This window comes from Rhineura floridana, chromosome 10, assembly GCF_030035675.1.
Source record: "Rhineura floridana isolate rRhiFlo1 chromosome 10, rRhiFlo1.hap2, whole genome shotgun sequence".
Taxonomy (NCBI): domain Eukaryota; kingdom Metazoa; phylum Chordata; class Lepidosauria; order Squamata; family Rhineuridae; genus Rhineura; species Rhineura floridana.
In genome coordinates, this window is record NC_084489.1 from 36,195,021 (window position 1) to 36,211,184 (window position 16,164).

At 39.9% G+C, this 16,164-nt stretch overlaps 2 protein-coding genes across 8 annotated transcripts in view; one reads left to right on the forward strand and one right to left on the reverse strand.

The window, feature by feature from the left end:
- Positions 1-231: 231 nt before the first annotated feature.
- On the reverse strand, positions 232-15,837 carry BTD (biotinidase). 7 transcript variants are annotated; one of them, XM_061585629.1, is made up of 5 exons: positions 15,738-15,784; positions 8,742-8,897; positions 4,975-5,203; positions 3,619-3,768; positions 232-1,493 (listed from the first exon to the last, which is right to left on the reverse strand). In XM_061585629.1, the coding sequence occupies exons 3-5, from the start codon at positions 5,197-5,199 to the stop codon at positions 288-290; spliced, it is 1,581 nt and encodes a 526-aa protein (XP_061441613.1). In that variant the 5' UTR covers positions 5,200-5,203; positions 8,742-8,897; positions 15,738-15,784; the 3' UTR covers positions 232-287. The 7 variants fall into 7 exon arrangements, with proteins under 7 accessions (XP_061441613.1, XP_061441611.1, XP_061441612.1 ...); XM_061585627.1 differs by lacking the exon at positions 15,738-15,784 and adding an exon at positions 15,225-15,711; XM_061585628.1 differs by lacking the exon at positions 8,742-8,897 and having other exon boundaries at positions 15,738-15,837.
- Positions 15,150-16,164, forward strand: part of HACL1 (2-hydroxyacyl-CoA lyase 1) — a 39,303-nt gene continuing 38,288 nt past the window's right edge. The window contains exon 1 of the mRNA XM_061585625.1: positions 15,150-15,357. Coding sequence (XP_061441609.1) covers positions 15,277-15,357 — 81 coding nt within the window. The 5' untranslated portion in view covers positions 15,150-15,276. The remainder of the gene's footprint in view (positions 15,358-16,164) is intronic.

Consider the following 16,164-nt stretch of genomic DNA (forward strand, 5'->3'; position numbering starts at 1 on the left):
CCCCTGCCTTGTTCAGATTCTCCAGGTCATCCACCTTGTCCTCAAAGGATTGAACTCATTCTCTGAGGACCAGGAGCTCCGCACCAAGTATAGACTCACAACTTGTGTCCAACAGGCATATAGTTGTATATGTGACAAGTTTAGAGTGCAGTGACAAGAACACACCCCTCTTAGATGAGCCAAAATTTGTGGATCCTTGAATCATGCAACCTAAAGTTATTTTTCAAGCATATAGAGTTCAAGTCCAAGAGTCCATTAAAAAATAATCCTTTTATTAGGTTCCTGAATTAATCATTTTGACACGTGACTTTTGGTTGTACCAAATGCTTATTATCATCCTTCTCATACCATCGTCCATATAAACCACCTGTTAGTAAGCCAGAAGATAGTCCCTTTTTCTGCATGACATAGTTGTTATTTTTCCAGCCCAAATAGTCAGCAAAGGCTAGAGTAATACCAGACCTTAGCAAGAGAGGGAAGATGAAAGAAGTGCTGAAATTTCCTTGGAGTTGAAAGTCTATCTCTTCGGTAGCCTTTGTGACTTCTTGCCCACAACTGGTATAGTTAAGACCACCACACTTCACTAATACACAGGCTTGTACATAGTATGTTCCATGCACTGTATGTATGCCATCAAAAACTCCTAAAACATAGAGTTCATTAGATGATAAAAGTCTTTGATAATTTAAATAACAGCACAGTGTATTGGAACAGACCTGCACATCTCCTTCAGGATTCATTATGGGCATAAAGGTGAAATTATCATACATCATTTCTCCATAAAATATGGGCAGAACCTCCTCAGTTGCTTTCCCACAGTGGGCTTCTTGATCCTCTTTATGACAAATCTGATTGTCCATATGGGAGCTTAAACTCATCTGTATCTTATTGTTGGATAATGCAGTGTTTTCCCAATGGGCTTCGTGCTCTGATATAATAGGGATTTCTGCCACTATAAGTTTACCTTTAATGTTCTCCATGCTATAATAAATGAAAGATTTTGATGGCGTGTATATACCACTTCCTGTCATGCCCAGGTCAGGATGGTGGATATTCGCTGCCAAAAGATTGATGTTAAAAGTAACTGCAAAAGCTTGTTGAAATTCTACAGCTGAGAGAAGTGGAAGCTGGTTCATCCATGCAGTAGGATATGCAACCTGTTTTAAATTGTATTGTTTGATAAGGTTCACAGTTGGTTCATAGAACAGGATATCAAAACAAGTAAAGATTCCAAATTTGCCTGCAAAAGGTGTATCAAATACAATGTAATCTACCTCTGGTGGAGTATCAAAGGCACATTCAAAATACAAGTTTTGTTTTCGATATCTGGCTATGAGTGTACCATTGTCACTAAATACTATATTAGTGTTAAACTGGTATCTCCCATCTGGTGGACAGTGATGATCACTGTGCTTGCAGGGCTGCTTAGTTCCTATGTTTACTACTAAAAACACTTTATTCTTCAATGCCATACAGCTGAGTCGATGGAGAACCTGGAAAAAAAGTAAATATATTTACTATAAATATGTTTTATCAGTAGAGGTAAGCATTGAGCAGTCATGTTCATCTGCTGTTACATCAATAACAAATTTAACACATATACTTGTAACTGATTATTTAGAATGGTCCCTTATGAAAAGATGTTCAGTGCTTGTGAAAGTGATGTAAACAATCTCAAGCATCTCTACTCAAAGTGAATGTGCAGAGAGATGACTGCAGCCTTGAGCACTCATCTTCTGATTCTGGCAATATGTTTTGAACTTACCTCCAAAACATCAAATCACTGTGTTGAAATTTTTCTCTTCACTACATTCCCTCAAAATATTACTATTAGGGAGACTGTAACATTGAGAAATTAAAAGCACTGCATTTTTATTTAAATAACTTTTTAGTGGTTGACATATAATTTTATCAGCACCAGAAGAGCCAGCGTCTCTCTATAGGTTGTACAGGCATACCCCGCTTTAACGTTCGCAATGGGACCGGATAGTATACTTTAAGTGAAAATCTACTTTAAGTGAAGCAATTGTCTTCACTTGTACTGCACGCAATCACCACTAGATGGCAGCGACGTCATGCCAATAAAATGTACGTTATTGCAAAGTGCGTGAATGTTTAGCGGGGTATGGGGATGTATGGAGCATGTACGTTATAGCAAGGCAACGTTAAGTGTAGAAACGTTAAGCAGGGTATGCCTGTATTCAGCCAGGTCATTGCTGGAGTGGAACAACTGCTCATGCAATGCAACTTCCCCTCCCTTTCCTTCCTCCATGTATCCCACACACATATGCTCTGGGGTTTTCCCCAACCCTCCAGAGCACATTCCGGAGGGTCTGGGGAGAAGGGAAGTTCCATTGCACAAGTGGAAGTTGTTCCACTCATGCAATGACTTCATTGGATTCAGTCCTATAATAATAAATGTAAAAAATGTATTCCGAAGATTTTCAGCCAAGAAAATCAAAGATTAGTGTTTTAATCAACTGATTTTTAAAGAATATGTAAGATTTGGAATATTCTAAAACTTGAAACTTTCTAAGGCTCTGCATATTCTGTCAACAACGTAACTGACACTGCAATCCTATAAATGTGTGCTCACTAGTAAGACTCATTAAGTTCAGTGGAACTTATTTCCAGATAAGTGAGTATAGGAGTATAAGATTTCAGCCCGATAAAGCTATTTTCTTATCAGTTCAATTTACACTAGGAGAGGTGAACAGTATACACAAAACAATGCTCTATGGGGTAAACAAAAAAACCCATATGTAACAATTGCAGCTGTGTGCCTTGTGATCCTTGGAGTATACCTTTATCAACTGTCCAGATTGACGGCACCAGTCACCTGTTTGAGGAAAGTGAATCCAGACCCAGCTCAAGAAGTGATTGGTACTGCCACAGCTGATAGAGCAAATTGTCTTTGATCCTTGTGCAATACAGCATACACACTTTCTCCTGCTACACACAAAAACTTAGGGCTTGGAGTCAGGGTAGATTTCATTTTCCAGAATCAAAACCACTGATCACTTGTAAATCACGTATTTTACTAATAACAGCTGTCCGACAGCTTAGAGGACGAAAATAGCATTTGGGTTTTTAAATAATAATAATAATAATAATAATAATAATAATAATGTTGTACATATGCAATGTGAATAACACAGGATTGATTTGTCCAGAAACTGTTGGGTTGGCTCAAAGTACGATATAAATCATAAGAAAACTTGTTACAGCAGTTCCATCTTAATTGACCTGTAGGTCTATATAAAAAGTAAGTTTAAATATAATTGTGCCTGGTACCTGTAGCATGTAGAGCTAGCCCTTAACAGCCAAACATGTTCAACTGATAGAAAATGATAGTTGTGCATTTACAGGAATGGGCACTTTGGCTACATCCACACAGACCTTAATTTCAAATTTAATTAGATATCCAAGTTGATTGCTGTGGAAATAAAAACACTTTAAGATGCAATGCCAGTATTGCACTGGGGGCTGGGAGGAGGAGCACTAGCAAAATATCACAGACAAAGTCTCCCTCTAAATCCTATTAAAGAAAAAAATATTCAGTTAGTTCCAATGTTTCTGCTGCATTTCCCCACATTCTGCAAATGTTATATCCAGTACCTCTGTATCATTGAACAAGTATTCTTCTTTGCATGGATTCCATGTCACAGACTTGGGGTATGGAATAAAATCCAAGTAAGGATAAATGGATGTCCTGGTGAAGTTGAAGCCTTGAATTCCATCTTCAGGAAAAACAATTATCTGTGCCCCCTGATAGTAAATAAAGACATCAATCAGTCAAAATAAGAAAAAAGGAAGGATACCTGAAATCTTTTAAAGTGGAAACAAACGCCTGTGCAAACTGTATTAATCCCATTCGAGAGCTGCTAATCATCAAGACACATGGAACACTGTATTACTTCCATTTAATTTTTTTTTGGATAGTTGTAAGGCTCTGGACATATTCATATGAATAATAAGACCATATGTGGCCTTACTATATGAACTGGAGAAAAGCACTCTCTTTTCTTTTTGGCTAAACTCTACAAACCACTTACCCAGAAGCAATCTCACCAAAGCTTTGGGGATTTATGCCAGAACTGTTAGGAATTGGCAAAGGAAACATGGTACTTGGACACAAACTGTTGTGTCTGATGCAGATTTTTGTGGGGACGTTTCATGAAGGTTGATTGCTGATCTAACCTTTGTGGTAAGCAATAAAGTATTCTACTAACATATATCTATTGACTTTAGTAGCAGACACCCCTTAAGTAATCATTGCAGTCTTTTCCTTAAAGGCAACCTTCAGGATCTGGGTAGTGGTTAGGAAAAGCATGGTTACAGGCCCAATGCATCCAAGTAGGCTGTAAATCCATAGTCCCCAACTTTTTGAAGCTTGTGGGCACTGCCACAAAAAGGGGGCCTGCACAGTCATAAAGGACAAGTAATGTGCCCAAGGAACTGAGAAAAAGACGGAGGTTAGGCCTGAAGGCAAACCATGTATTTGGTCCCACAAAGCACAAAACACACGAGGTGATGAAGCAACTTGGACAGCTCCTTGAAATTTTGGACTAAAACCTGGAGTGGATTCCACTGCTCCTCTGACATGGAGCCACCAGCTGCCACTGGGGCTTAAGCATTTTCTGTCTCACCCCTTCCAAAAAACCCCATGATAAATCCCATCTGCTTTCCATATCTTTTGCATATGGTAAGGTGTATCTTCAAGGTTCTAGGAGGTTCTTCACTAATAATTCCAAAAGAGAAGCCCTTATAATCTGATGCAACAAAAAACCAAGAACTCTGTGGCTCCATAATAACTAGCTGCTTTATAGCATGAGCTTCTGTAGCCAATTGCCTATTTCATCCAATGTTCCCAATATACGAGCCTACAAAAGTCTCTGCCACAATAAACCAGTTCATCTCTAAGGTTCCAATAATCACATTTTACCTAAAATGATTGAAAGGCCATTGCTATACCTGTTTAACAGCAGCAATTACTTGCTGTTCATAAATGTCTAAGTTTCTGTTCATCAGCTGTAACGCAGACCGTCGATCAGTAATAGCTGTCGGATTGGGATTCAGGATGACATGATGTTCGTACACAGCAGCAATATAATGTCCCCCTCTGTGAATGTTTACAGAGAGAACTTGGTAACAGAACAGAACAAGTATGAAGCTGCCAGCAAAAGTGCTGTCTGCCATGAATCTAAAATGAAAACATTGAAATGGAACATATTTAAGTAAAATCACAGTGTTGAAAGGGGCTTTGCAAGTCAACTAGTCCAATATTCAGTGGAGGATCTGTAATCTAGCTATAGCACCCCTTACTGGTGGTTGCCCATTATCTGCTTAAATACCTCCAGAGAAGAAAAACCCACCGCCTACTGAGGCAGTCTGTACTGTCAGGGCATTTCTCCTAATGCTAAGCTGAAATCTAAACCTGCAAAAAAGAGAGATGGAGGGCAGAAACCATGGCACACTCTTCCCCATGTGTGTCCAGAGGCCTGTAAGCAGGTTTGTAGCAACCTATTGCCATGTAGAGCTAGCCATTCTTGTGACCCAGGCAGCCTTCAACTTTAGCACAAAATGTACTGATAAAATTTCAGTTTTAGCTGGATCTGTATTTGCTATAGAAAGGACAAAGATGGAGTCATGCATATATAGCAAAAATAGATTTTGGCATGTGTACAATGCATGCCAACCCCCAACCCCATTTTTGTTCTTTCTTTTGGTAGCACACAGCATCCCAGTTCCATCTTGCCTATGGCCCTTTATGCGGCTGCATCTTAGGTTGGCACTCAAGCTCTCTACTCCAGTTGCACTGACCACCACACCACAGTTTGCAGACATATACTGCACCTGTGACAATGGCAGTAACAACTAGCATGGCTGCTAACCCTGTAAAATTTAAACATTCCCTGTCATATCTGAATGTTACTATTCCAACATGTTGGGTTGATCTCTCCAAGAATGTTTTATTGCTGTTATTTCTCTTAGTCGGCAATTGTGCTTACTGTGTCTTTGTTGTTTTATGTGTATTATTGTTTTTATAATTTTCTTAATAGCCGTTGTGCTTTCTGTTTGAAGATAATAGGATATAATTTAAAATAAATACTATTATATCAGCACTTTTGCTGTCCAATACAATACAGAATATGCAAGTGTAAATGCAGCTCTAGAGTCACAGTTCTGAACTAACTCACAACACATTTCCTAAATTGCTATTATGTTACCAGAAGCTTTTGCCTTGTTAGGGTATGACAAATAATCCTAGACTAATGCCAAAATTAAAATGGGTCTAGACTGTTTTGGACATTAAATACGTTTCAGCAACATAACATTGCTAACTCCAGGGTGGCAGACTATTATCTGGCATCCAGCTAGTAGGTCTAAAGTGCCATCATCTCTGAAGAAAATTAATGTGACACATTCTGCAAAAGATGTCCAGGATTCTGGACAAGAAACTGCTGATACCAGCTTATTCTGACAAGCCACAAAATGGAACTGGGAGTGGGGGCAAGGAACAATGTGCACTAGTCAGCATTGCTTATACTGCAAAGTGTGAAATATGTTCCTCGAGCTATACAACAGTTCCTTGTACAAGGTCTGAAACAGTAGCCTTGTGTTTATTAACAGGATCTTTCAAACAAGTTGCTTAATGAAGAGGTGGTGGGGAACCTCAGATGTGGATGGGATTGACTTGAACCATTTTAATCTGGCTTTAGGCCCAAGTTCAGGACCAAAGTGGCCTTGATCACCCCAACCAATTACTTCCTCCAGGAGAGAGAGGGTAGGTGTGCAATCTTGGTGATTCTCCTGGACGTCTAAGCAGCTGTTGACCATGATGTCTTCCTGGACCAGCTCTATGAGCTGGGAGTGGGAGGCACAGTGGTTCTGCTCCTACCTACAGGGCTGATTCCAGAAGGTGGCATTGGGGGAAATTTCTGTTTGACTCCATGGCAGTTGACCCATGGGGTCCTTCAAGGTTCCATTCTGTCCCCTGTGCTATTCAACATCTTTTTGAAGCCACTGGGTGAGATCATCGGGATTTGGAGTTTGGTACTACTGATATGCTGTTGACACCCAGCTCTATTTCTCCTTGTCATCTGGTGAGGCGAGGCTGTGCAGATCCTGGACCATTGTCTAGCCATTGTCTAATGAGCTGGATGAAGGCTAATAAACTGAAGTTGAATCAAGATAAGATGAAGATACTGTGGCTTGGTCTGGGAATTAGGTGAACAGCCTGTTCTTGACAGAGTTGCACTCCCCTTTGAAGGAGCAGATGCATAATGTGGGGGTCCTCCTTGATTCCACCTTGTCGCTAGAGCCCAAGTATCTACCGGGGCACAGAATGCATTTTCTCAGCTAGTTCATCGGCTATGACTGTTCCTGGACCAAAGTAGCTTGGTAGAAGTAATTCATGCTGCAATAACCTCTTGTTTGGATTACTGTAATGCACTCTATGACCTTGAAGAAAGCTTGTGTAAAATATGGTGGCTCAGCTTTTGAGTAAATTTGCTAGTTGAAACATATCCTGTTCCTAAAGATTTGCATTGATTGCCAAAATGTTTCCAGTCTAAATTCAAGATCCTAGATATGACTTATAAGGCCCTGAACAACCTGGGACTTAAATACTTGAAGGAACACCCCTCTCTGTATAGTCTTTCCAGGAATGTGTGTCAGGAAGCCACATTCAGAATGGCCCTTCTCAGTGGTGGCACCCCAGCTTTGGAATTCCCTGTCCTCTGAAATTTAGCTGGCATCCACACAGTATTGAGACACCAACTCAAGACATGACTTTTACAAAGGCATTTGGAGATTGCCACTAATATTCCACCAAATGTTGTGTGATATATTGTGCTTCTAACTTAAGTTTTCTTATTTCAGTATTTTGTTATTTAAACTTGTTTGCCTGCCTTGACATCTTTGGATTCAGATGATATATAAATAGTTTAATAAAACAACAAATCTTTCATACTTGGAAGAGTTGTCTCTTGTTAAACTCAGGCAAAGTAAAATATATTTCTAGACCACATTAAAAGAAATGGCAAGTTGACACTATTAGCCACTTGGGCTACTCTTTGTTTTGCCCTGTCAAGGCTTATCAATAGTTGGGCAGAAACTTGGAACCTATCAGAGAAGTGAAGCAAACAAACCATAGATTTAACCCATAGAAGTATAAACACAACAGGGGTTTCCTTCTCTCTGCAATCCATTGTGCTCTTGAAAAAAGCCACTCCTGAGCAAATCAAGGATGGCACAGAACCGGAAACAGAGAGGTAGCGGGGGTGGGTGGGTGGGTGGGTATAATTGGCAGATACTGGAGACGGGCTTATGCAAGTGTAATTGAACTTGTGTATAAGGGCTCCTCTGCATCCCAGTCATTTCATAAAACAGGTTGTCAACCTAAGTAGTATGTAGAACAAGGACAGGGAACCTGGGGCTCTCTAGATGTTGTTGGACTCCAGTCCCTGCCAGCACAGCCAATGATTAGGGATACTGAGAGTTGTAGCCCCACATCATCTGGAGGGCCACATATTCCCCACCCCTGATGTACAGAATGTATTGTAGTTTATCCGAATGGTGTGTAAACTCTAGTTTATCCAAATTGTGTGTAAACTCTAGTTTATCAGAATGGTGTGTAAACTCATGCTAGAACAATTGTGAACATTCATGTGTTTAATTTGTGCTTCATATATTATTTACATCAAATAGGTTTTATTTCTACCAAAGGTAATACTTACGGCTTTAAGAAAATTGTCTTAACACATTTACTACTAGAAAGTGCCGCACTAATTGTGCGTGTAGTTCTGTTTGAGAAATGATGTCTGTTCTCATTTTTTGAAGAAAAGTTGGAAAGCAGAGATGGTCAATTGCCTCTGGAAGCCAGCAGTCCATCACTGCAAAAAGGATATATATCAACTGGACACATTTGTCCCAGTCCATCAAACTGTCTTGCAATTTCTTCCATGTCAATAGACTTAGCACAAACACCATTGACAAAAATAAAGAAGTTAAGTGGCAGCTGTAGTGATGGCTGCTTGTCCCAAAAAGGTTACAGTGTTTAAGACAAAAATGTCATGTTGAAGTTCAAAGGGCAAAACTGAAAAATAATAACTGTGCTGTAATAAAGATTCAATATCAAAGGAGTCCAAAAAGGTATATGCAACAAAGGCAAATTGCTTGACACATGAATTTAATCAAGCCTACAGTAAGTAATGCGTTTTTGCCTTGTAAAGATAGCAGCATATGAACACACCTATGTCAAACTGAAATACCCTTTAAAAAATCATTCTGGGCTCCTACTGGGAGGAAGGGCGGGACATAAATCAAATAATAAATAAATAAACTTTTAAAAGGAATTTGATAAGTGAAATAAAACCTGGATTTGTTGCTAGCACTCCGCTGCTTTAAAATTTTCCAGCTTGACAAAGAAACTACTAATTCTATGTAGGATCAAAGACATGGACAAACCCTTACTGTCTATTCCTGGACAGCCAGCATGGTGCAGTGGTTTCAGTGTTAGACTAAGGCCTGGGAGACCAGGGTTCAGATCCCCACTCAGCCATCAGGCTTGCTGGGTGACCTTGGGTCAGCCACAGTCTCTCAGCCTAACCTACCTCACAGGGTTGTTGTGAGGATAAAATGGAGAGAGAACTACATATGTCACCTTGAGCTCCTTGGGGGGAAAAGTGGGATATAAATGTAATAACAAGTACAATAATGGTATCATGCCACATGCAAGATGTATTACTGAAATCAGCATATGGATTGTTTCAAGAGTATTGCTAACTCAAGACTCTGTCTTATCCCTTATATACCGTCAATCACTGTGCTCTGCAGGTGAGAGCGTCCTGCAGATACCATCTTATCAGGAGGTCCATTCCACACAACACAAGAAGCAGACCTTTAGTATTGTGGCACTGACGCTTTGGAACTCCTTCCTTAAATATTAGACAGGCTCTTATCTTTTTGGCACCTCCTGAAGACCTTTCTCTTTCAACAAGCCTTTTAAGTAGAGACTTTATCCCAGTCAGCATGTATTTTGGAATTGCTTTTTAAGATGTTTTTAAAGCTGTTTTTTTAAAAGAAGTTTTTTAAGCTGTTTTGTTTTAACACGTTTTAAAGAATTTTGTTTTTAAGGTGTTTTTAGTGTTCCTTTTGCTGCCCTGGGCTCCTCTGGAAGGAAGGGTGAGATACACTTAATAAATAAGACCCCTGAATGTCGGTATTTTCCTTTCATCAGCTTTGCATTTGTTTGTTTACATTAGAAGACAAGAAAAATGATGAGGATTTTTAGGGATGGGAAATCACATATCCCTGTGTGGCAAGCAACTCCACTGGAAACATTATCATGGAGCGCACAAAATTCTGCACTTTAACTCCCATCAGAGACAGGAGCAAATTGTTTCCTTTTTTGGACTACTACAATGTAATAGACAAAAATAAATTAAAATATTGTTATCCCTTCAATAATACCAGTGCCCATCATACAGCTACCGATGCCATATTCCATTCCAAGCAAGATTATAGGAACAGACAAAATGCCAAACTAGTTTGGTCTTTTTTGTTTGACAGTGGCCAGATCTAGATTCTGGAACAGGACACAGCTGGCAAAGGGCCAGATATCTGGTCATTTTGGCTCCCAGAAACGTGATGATTGCTGAAGGGTAAGAATATGAAATATTTTTCTGAGTTAAAATCTGAGTCAAGTATTACTTTTGTACCTGCTAAAGTCACAATGTGATTTTTTTTTTACTTTTGAAATGGATTGGTAAAATTCTGTTAAGAGTGATTTTGTAAAATAAATAATATCCCAGTGGCGTAGATGGATCAGAAACACATATGTACAAATCCACCCTAAGATTGGGCAAGTGCCTCACATCATATGACAAAACAGTCTACATTGTGAACACAAACAACAAAAAAGACTGTGTTCTTGTTCAAGGGCAAAACTAAAATGGTAAATGCCTGCTCATCCTGAAGCCAACTCCAAATTGGAACCAGAAATGTTATTTGCCTGCACTGCAGGAAATAGCGCTTCTGTAGTTTCCCCTAAACTGCAGAGAATTCTAGCTCTACCCCATCTCAACTATATGTGACAAACTGCCTCCGATTTGAGAAGAGAGCATTCGGAAAGTAACCTCTTTCCCTTGGCAGCTCCATATATGCTTCCCTGCTTTTAGAACTGTCCTGTGTATCATGCAGCCCCTACAAACATTAGATAGAAGCATGCCAGGGGTAAATGGATGCATTGTTTATCATATACAATGGGGGAACAAAATGGAAAACACCAAGCACCTGGATAGTCAATACATGGCTGGTGAGCAACATACAGCACAGAGTCAGGCCCATATATAGAGAGACTTTAAGAGATTATAGCACTATAAGCTGCTATTACCAGAGGACATAACAGTTTAATCAGTTGTCCCAGTTTACCCTTGGGGGAAAAGATATATGCATTATTTTTATTTAGTAAGGATGTTTTTACTTAATTTTCTTTGGCTAGTACTTTCAGAGTTATCAAATATCTATTTAACCATATTTTTTAGAATACCGTATAATGGATAACTGCCTTTAAAGCATGATAGAGGCGTAGGACTATACAGTCCCTTTCCAGAAGGGCAGAAAAAGATTCCTAAGAGGATGCAATGATGAAGATCCAACCTCACACTAGTGGATGTGATGGGACTTTCCGTTCCTCTCTATCCACCCGCAGCTTCCGCAGGCCCCTCCAATCTGCTTCAAAGGGTCCCTCAACCCTTTGGAGGTCATGCAGAGAACCATAGGAGGAGAGGAAGGGAAATCCCCATTTGCATGAGCAGAAGTCCATTGAGTAAGGGGGCAGGCACCACTGGATCTCACCCAATAAAAAGTTTGGATATTCAATCACTTTCTTCCTAACTAGACTACAATCTGAAGTTAGCTAGAAACAACTGTTTGTAATAAACATTTTTGTATTCCTCTCTACTGCACACCGCTGCACTACAGAAATAACACAAAATGAAATGGAAATGGGCTGCCTTCAAGTCGATCCTGACTTATGGCGACCCTATGAATAGGGATTTCATGGTAAGCGGTATTCAGAGGGGGTTTACCAATTCCTCTCTCTGAGGCTAGTCCTCCTCAGCTGACTAGGGCCTGCTCAGCTTGCCACAGCTGCACAAGCCAGCCCCTTCCTTGTCTGCAACTGCCAGCTGGGGGTCAGCTGGGCTCCTAAGGACTATGCAGCTTGCCCACGGCTGCACAGGTGGCAGGGCATGTAATCCCTGAGCCACTCACTGTGGGGTGATCTTTAGCTGGCCCTTGACACCCAGGAGACACAAGCGGGGATTTGAACTCACAGACTCTGGACTCCCAGAAAGGCTCTCCTCCCCACTGTGCACAAAATATTTGTCTCTTATGTGTCTTCAATCTTCAATAAGGATTCTTCAGATGTCCACACAATGATGGTGGTATCCCAAGTGTGGGATGCTCTCCCCAAGAAGCTTGCCTAGCACCTATCTTCATGTAACTTTGGCAGCAAGCAAACACCTTTTTGTTTTCCAAGGTCTTTAAGCCTCTGTACATTTCTTTTATGCTGCTTGGTGTTTGATTTGAATTCAGTTGACTGCTTCTGTACTGCTCTTTTATGGTATTTTAATACTCCTGTTTCAATTTGTTTTATTGTCATTTTCACTTTTTGCAAGCTGCCCTGGGAACCTGTGGACGGCTTAGGCAGTAAGCCTTAGAGCTTTGGGGCATAAATCAGTAAATAAATGGCACAGGCTGGGATCCAAAGACCTACTTTAAGCACCCAGAGGGTTCTTTTCTTGTTCTGTAGAGCCTCATGGTGTATTAAACAGTTTTCACAAGTGCCCTCAGTTTCATAGGGGTTTGCCATGTGGTTATTATTCAAGAAAAAGTCACCTTGTACATGGAGAAATAAACATGTCCTACAAATCCCAGCCATTATATTTTACTGCTACTGCATAGCAATAGAAAATGGCAACGCTACACATCAATTCTGACATTCATGCATGTTATGTAATTTTTGTAATAGAGACAAAAAGAGAGGTAGAGCTTGGAATTTCTTGAAATAACAGAGATTGGCTTTTCCAGTTTTTAAGTGCAGTTGTATCTAGAAAAAATGTGCAAGAATGCACCAAATCCTTGTGGTTGTGGAGAAACTGCTTGCCAGTTTCTCACCATAAATTAGCACCCTCAGTATGACAGCTGGTGCAGCAGTTGAAAGGAAAAATTTGGTCAGGGAAGGAGATTTAATTCTTATCACCAAAAATGATGACAATTTAGACAGCTGGCATGTCCATTTAAAATATTGCTTTACAAAGCTATCTTGTTTTTTCTTTTAAAAATAAGCTGTAACATGGGGGTAGAGCATCTGCTTTGCATGCAGAACATCCCAGGTTCAGTCCTGGCATCTCCAGGTAGGGCTCTGAGAGACCTGTTTGAAATCCTGGACAGCCACTGCCAGTCAGTGTATACAGTACTGAACTAGATGGGCCAATGGTCTAATTCACTATAAGGCAATTTCCTATGTTAAAAATGATTCCAAGTTTAATAAATTAGTTTTCTTCTGATATTTAATTACTCCAAAGATTTATATCTACCTTTTCAGGGGTAGGCAACCTCACAAGACAATTTGTAGTAACAGTACAGCAAAATGTTTTTTAAAAATCCATGCAATAAAAATTAGCAATGAAGAAACATCTATAAAAGCCAAATAAAATCTGATATTGACAGAGCAACAACTGCAGTGACTCTCCTACATCACACACACCCCTTTAAGATTCTTATGTGTCGGTATATGCTTACATTCTTTGAATAAATTGTAAGAAAACAGCATCAGACAAAATGGTTAAACTCAAAGTGAAATAATCATTTCACTTTATAAAATTATTCCACTGTGAGTTTTACTCTCTTTTTTTGTCTGATGTGTGCAAAGGACTGTGGTGTAGTGTACCATTAGTGTAAGAATGGGACTAGGAGACTCAAGTTCTAATCACTGTTCACCCACAATATTCATTGGATAACCTTAGGGCAGTCACTATCTCTTATCCTAACCTACCTCAAAGGGTTGTTCTGGGGATAAAGAGAGAACACACTTCGTCTGGCACCTTGGAAGGAAAGGCAGGATGTCTCCTAAGATCTCAGTTATTTACTCAGGTCTATTTGGATAATTGAGAGTGTGACCCTGTGCAGTTTTGACTTGCTGCTTTAAAATGATGGAATTTTAACAATGTATTTTGATTTTATAATTTCTGTAAACTGCTTAGGGCTTTTTTTTGCCAAAAATAGTTTTTGGCCTCAATAGTTTTCTTAAGTTTTCTCTAAAAAAAAAAAAGTTCTATTATTTAGAATGGACTGTGATGAATTATATAACCACCTTGGGTTAGCTCTGAAAGACAGCATGCAAAATTTGAAATGAACCAGCGCACCACTTTATATTAGAGTGGGGACCTTAAGCCACATTTTAAATTTTTAAAAATTTATTTATTTATTTATACTGGCATTTGTTAGTCGCTTTTTTCCAACAGTAGAACTCAAAGCAACTTACAACAAGAAAGCAAAAACACAATAACTGAAATAACTTATAACACGAGCAAACAACTGCAAAACAATTCAAACAAAATAATACAGCCATAATAAAAAATAGCAAATATTACAATGCAAGAATTAATACCACACTATAAATATAATATAACATATAATAGAAGGCCACATTATCTCTTATCGTTTTTCCATTCAGCCCCTTAACAGTTTTCAGGGCTATTTCCACCACTGTAAAAATGTGATAATGAAGAAAATAATAATAAAACAGCATTTTTGATCTGGTCCAGCTAGATCTTTTTACAGCACCTGGGTTACAAAACTATACAACCAGTGATTTTAAACGCCTTGCAACATCTCCTACCCATGCCGTTGCTCCTCATTTAAACAACTACCTCAGCCATTCAGCTGTTTTATTATTGCCAGTTTGAAGGATCGGATTGGTTAAGTATGACTAAATAGAGGCCAATCCGAAACGTTTATTCGGCGCGTCCCCGCAACCCCCTCCCCCCATTAGAAAAGAGTGATTGTTTTAGGTGGGCCGGTCCCACAGCTCCGCCCACTTAGTTATCTTTTCCCACCCATTAGTTACGCTCAGCCTTTTCTACTGATCGGGGACGTGTCAATCGCACAGTAGCGTTTTCCTCATTGGTCAAAGGAAACATACTTCAACTTACTTGAGTTACCTGCCTCTCGTCTCTCCTTTCTCAGAAAGACTGCGTAAAAGCGATGGCCCCTCAAAGCCCAGAAGAGCAGGAAGAAGAATGTGTTAGTGGGGCTCAGATCATCGCGGAGGCCCTGAAGATGCAAGTAAGAACACTATGCAACCACCCTGAACCTGGCCTACCGGAAATGTTACATTGACCTTCCTACGGAGAGCGGGAAGGAGCATTTCTTATGAAAAAACGCACGAGAAATAGTTTGATGTAAAGGACGTAGTTAAAGAGGCGCAAGCCCTCTCGATTCCTTATAATCGTTAACGAAACCCAGTCGCACTATCGGATGGGGAAACATCAGTTAGAGGAGAACTAGGCTTTGTCAGCGCTCGCTGAATAGACTTTGATTTTTTTAAAACCTGTCACTATTTTAAAATTTCAACAAATCTGTCACTATTTCGGCACCTCTCATTTTCAGTATTGTTATCTGCAATCTCTAGCTGCCTCTAGCTTTCTCTACACGCAAGCACCTACCTGATCAGCTGCTACCTACATTGTTGGCGGTAGAGATTTGGCTCTAACTGCGCAAGAACAAAAAGTTAACTCGGGAAGATGGCTGCATTACCATGCTCTTAGATCTAGGTGAAAGATCGCCGCATGCTGGAGGCTGTCAAGGAGGGATGATAGCTGAGTGGCAGACATGTGCCTTGGGTATATTGGGCTGAGTAAACACATGTACACCATACTGTACATTTAAAACGCACACACACAAACCAAGAATCCTGGGAACTGTAGTTTATTAAGGATGTTGGGAATTGTCCCTCTTCAGGGGAAGGGCTGTAGCTCAGTGGTAGAGCGTCTGCTTTGCATGCAGAAGATCACAGGTTGGTTGGTTTGTTTGATTTATATCCTGCTCTTCCAGCAGGAGCCCAGGGTGGCAAACAAAAACACTACAAACACT

Coding starts and splice junctions, on each gene's coding strand:
- BTD (XM_061585628.1), bottom strand. CDS start 5,199: ATGGCAGACAGCACTTTTGCTGGCAGCTTCATACTTGTTCTGTTCTGT. Junction 3,769..4,974: donor TAATTGCTGCTGTTAAACAG/GTATAGCAATGG, acceptor ATTTACTATCAG/GGGGCACAGATAATTGTTTT. Junction 1,494..3,618: donor ACTTGTTCAATGATACAGAG/GTACTGGATATA, acceptor CTTTTTTTCCAG/GTTCTCCATCGACTCAGCTG.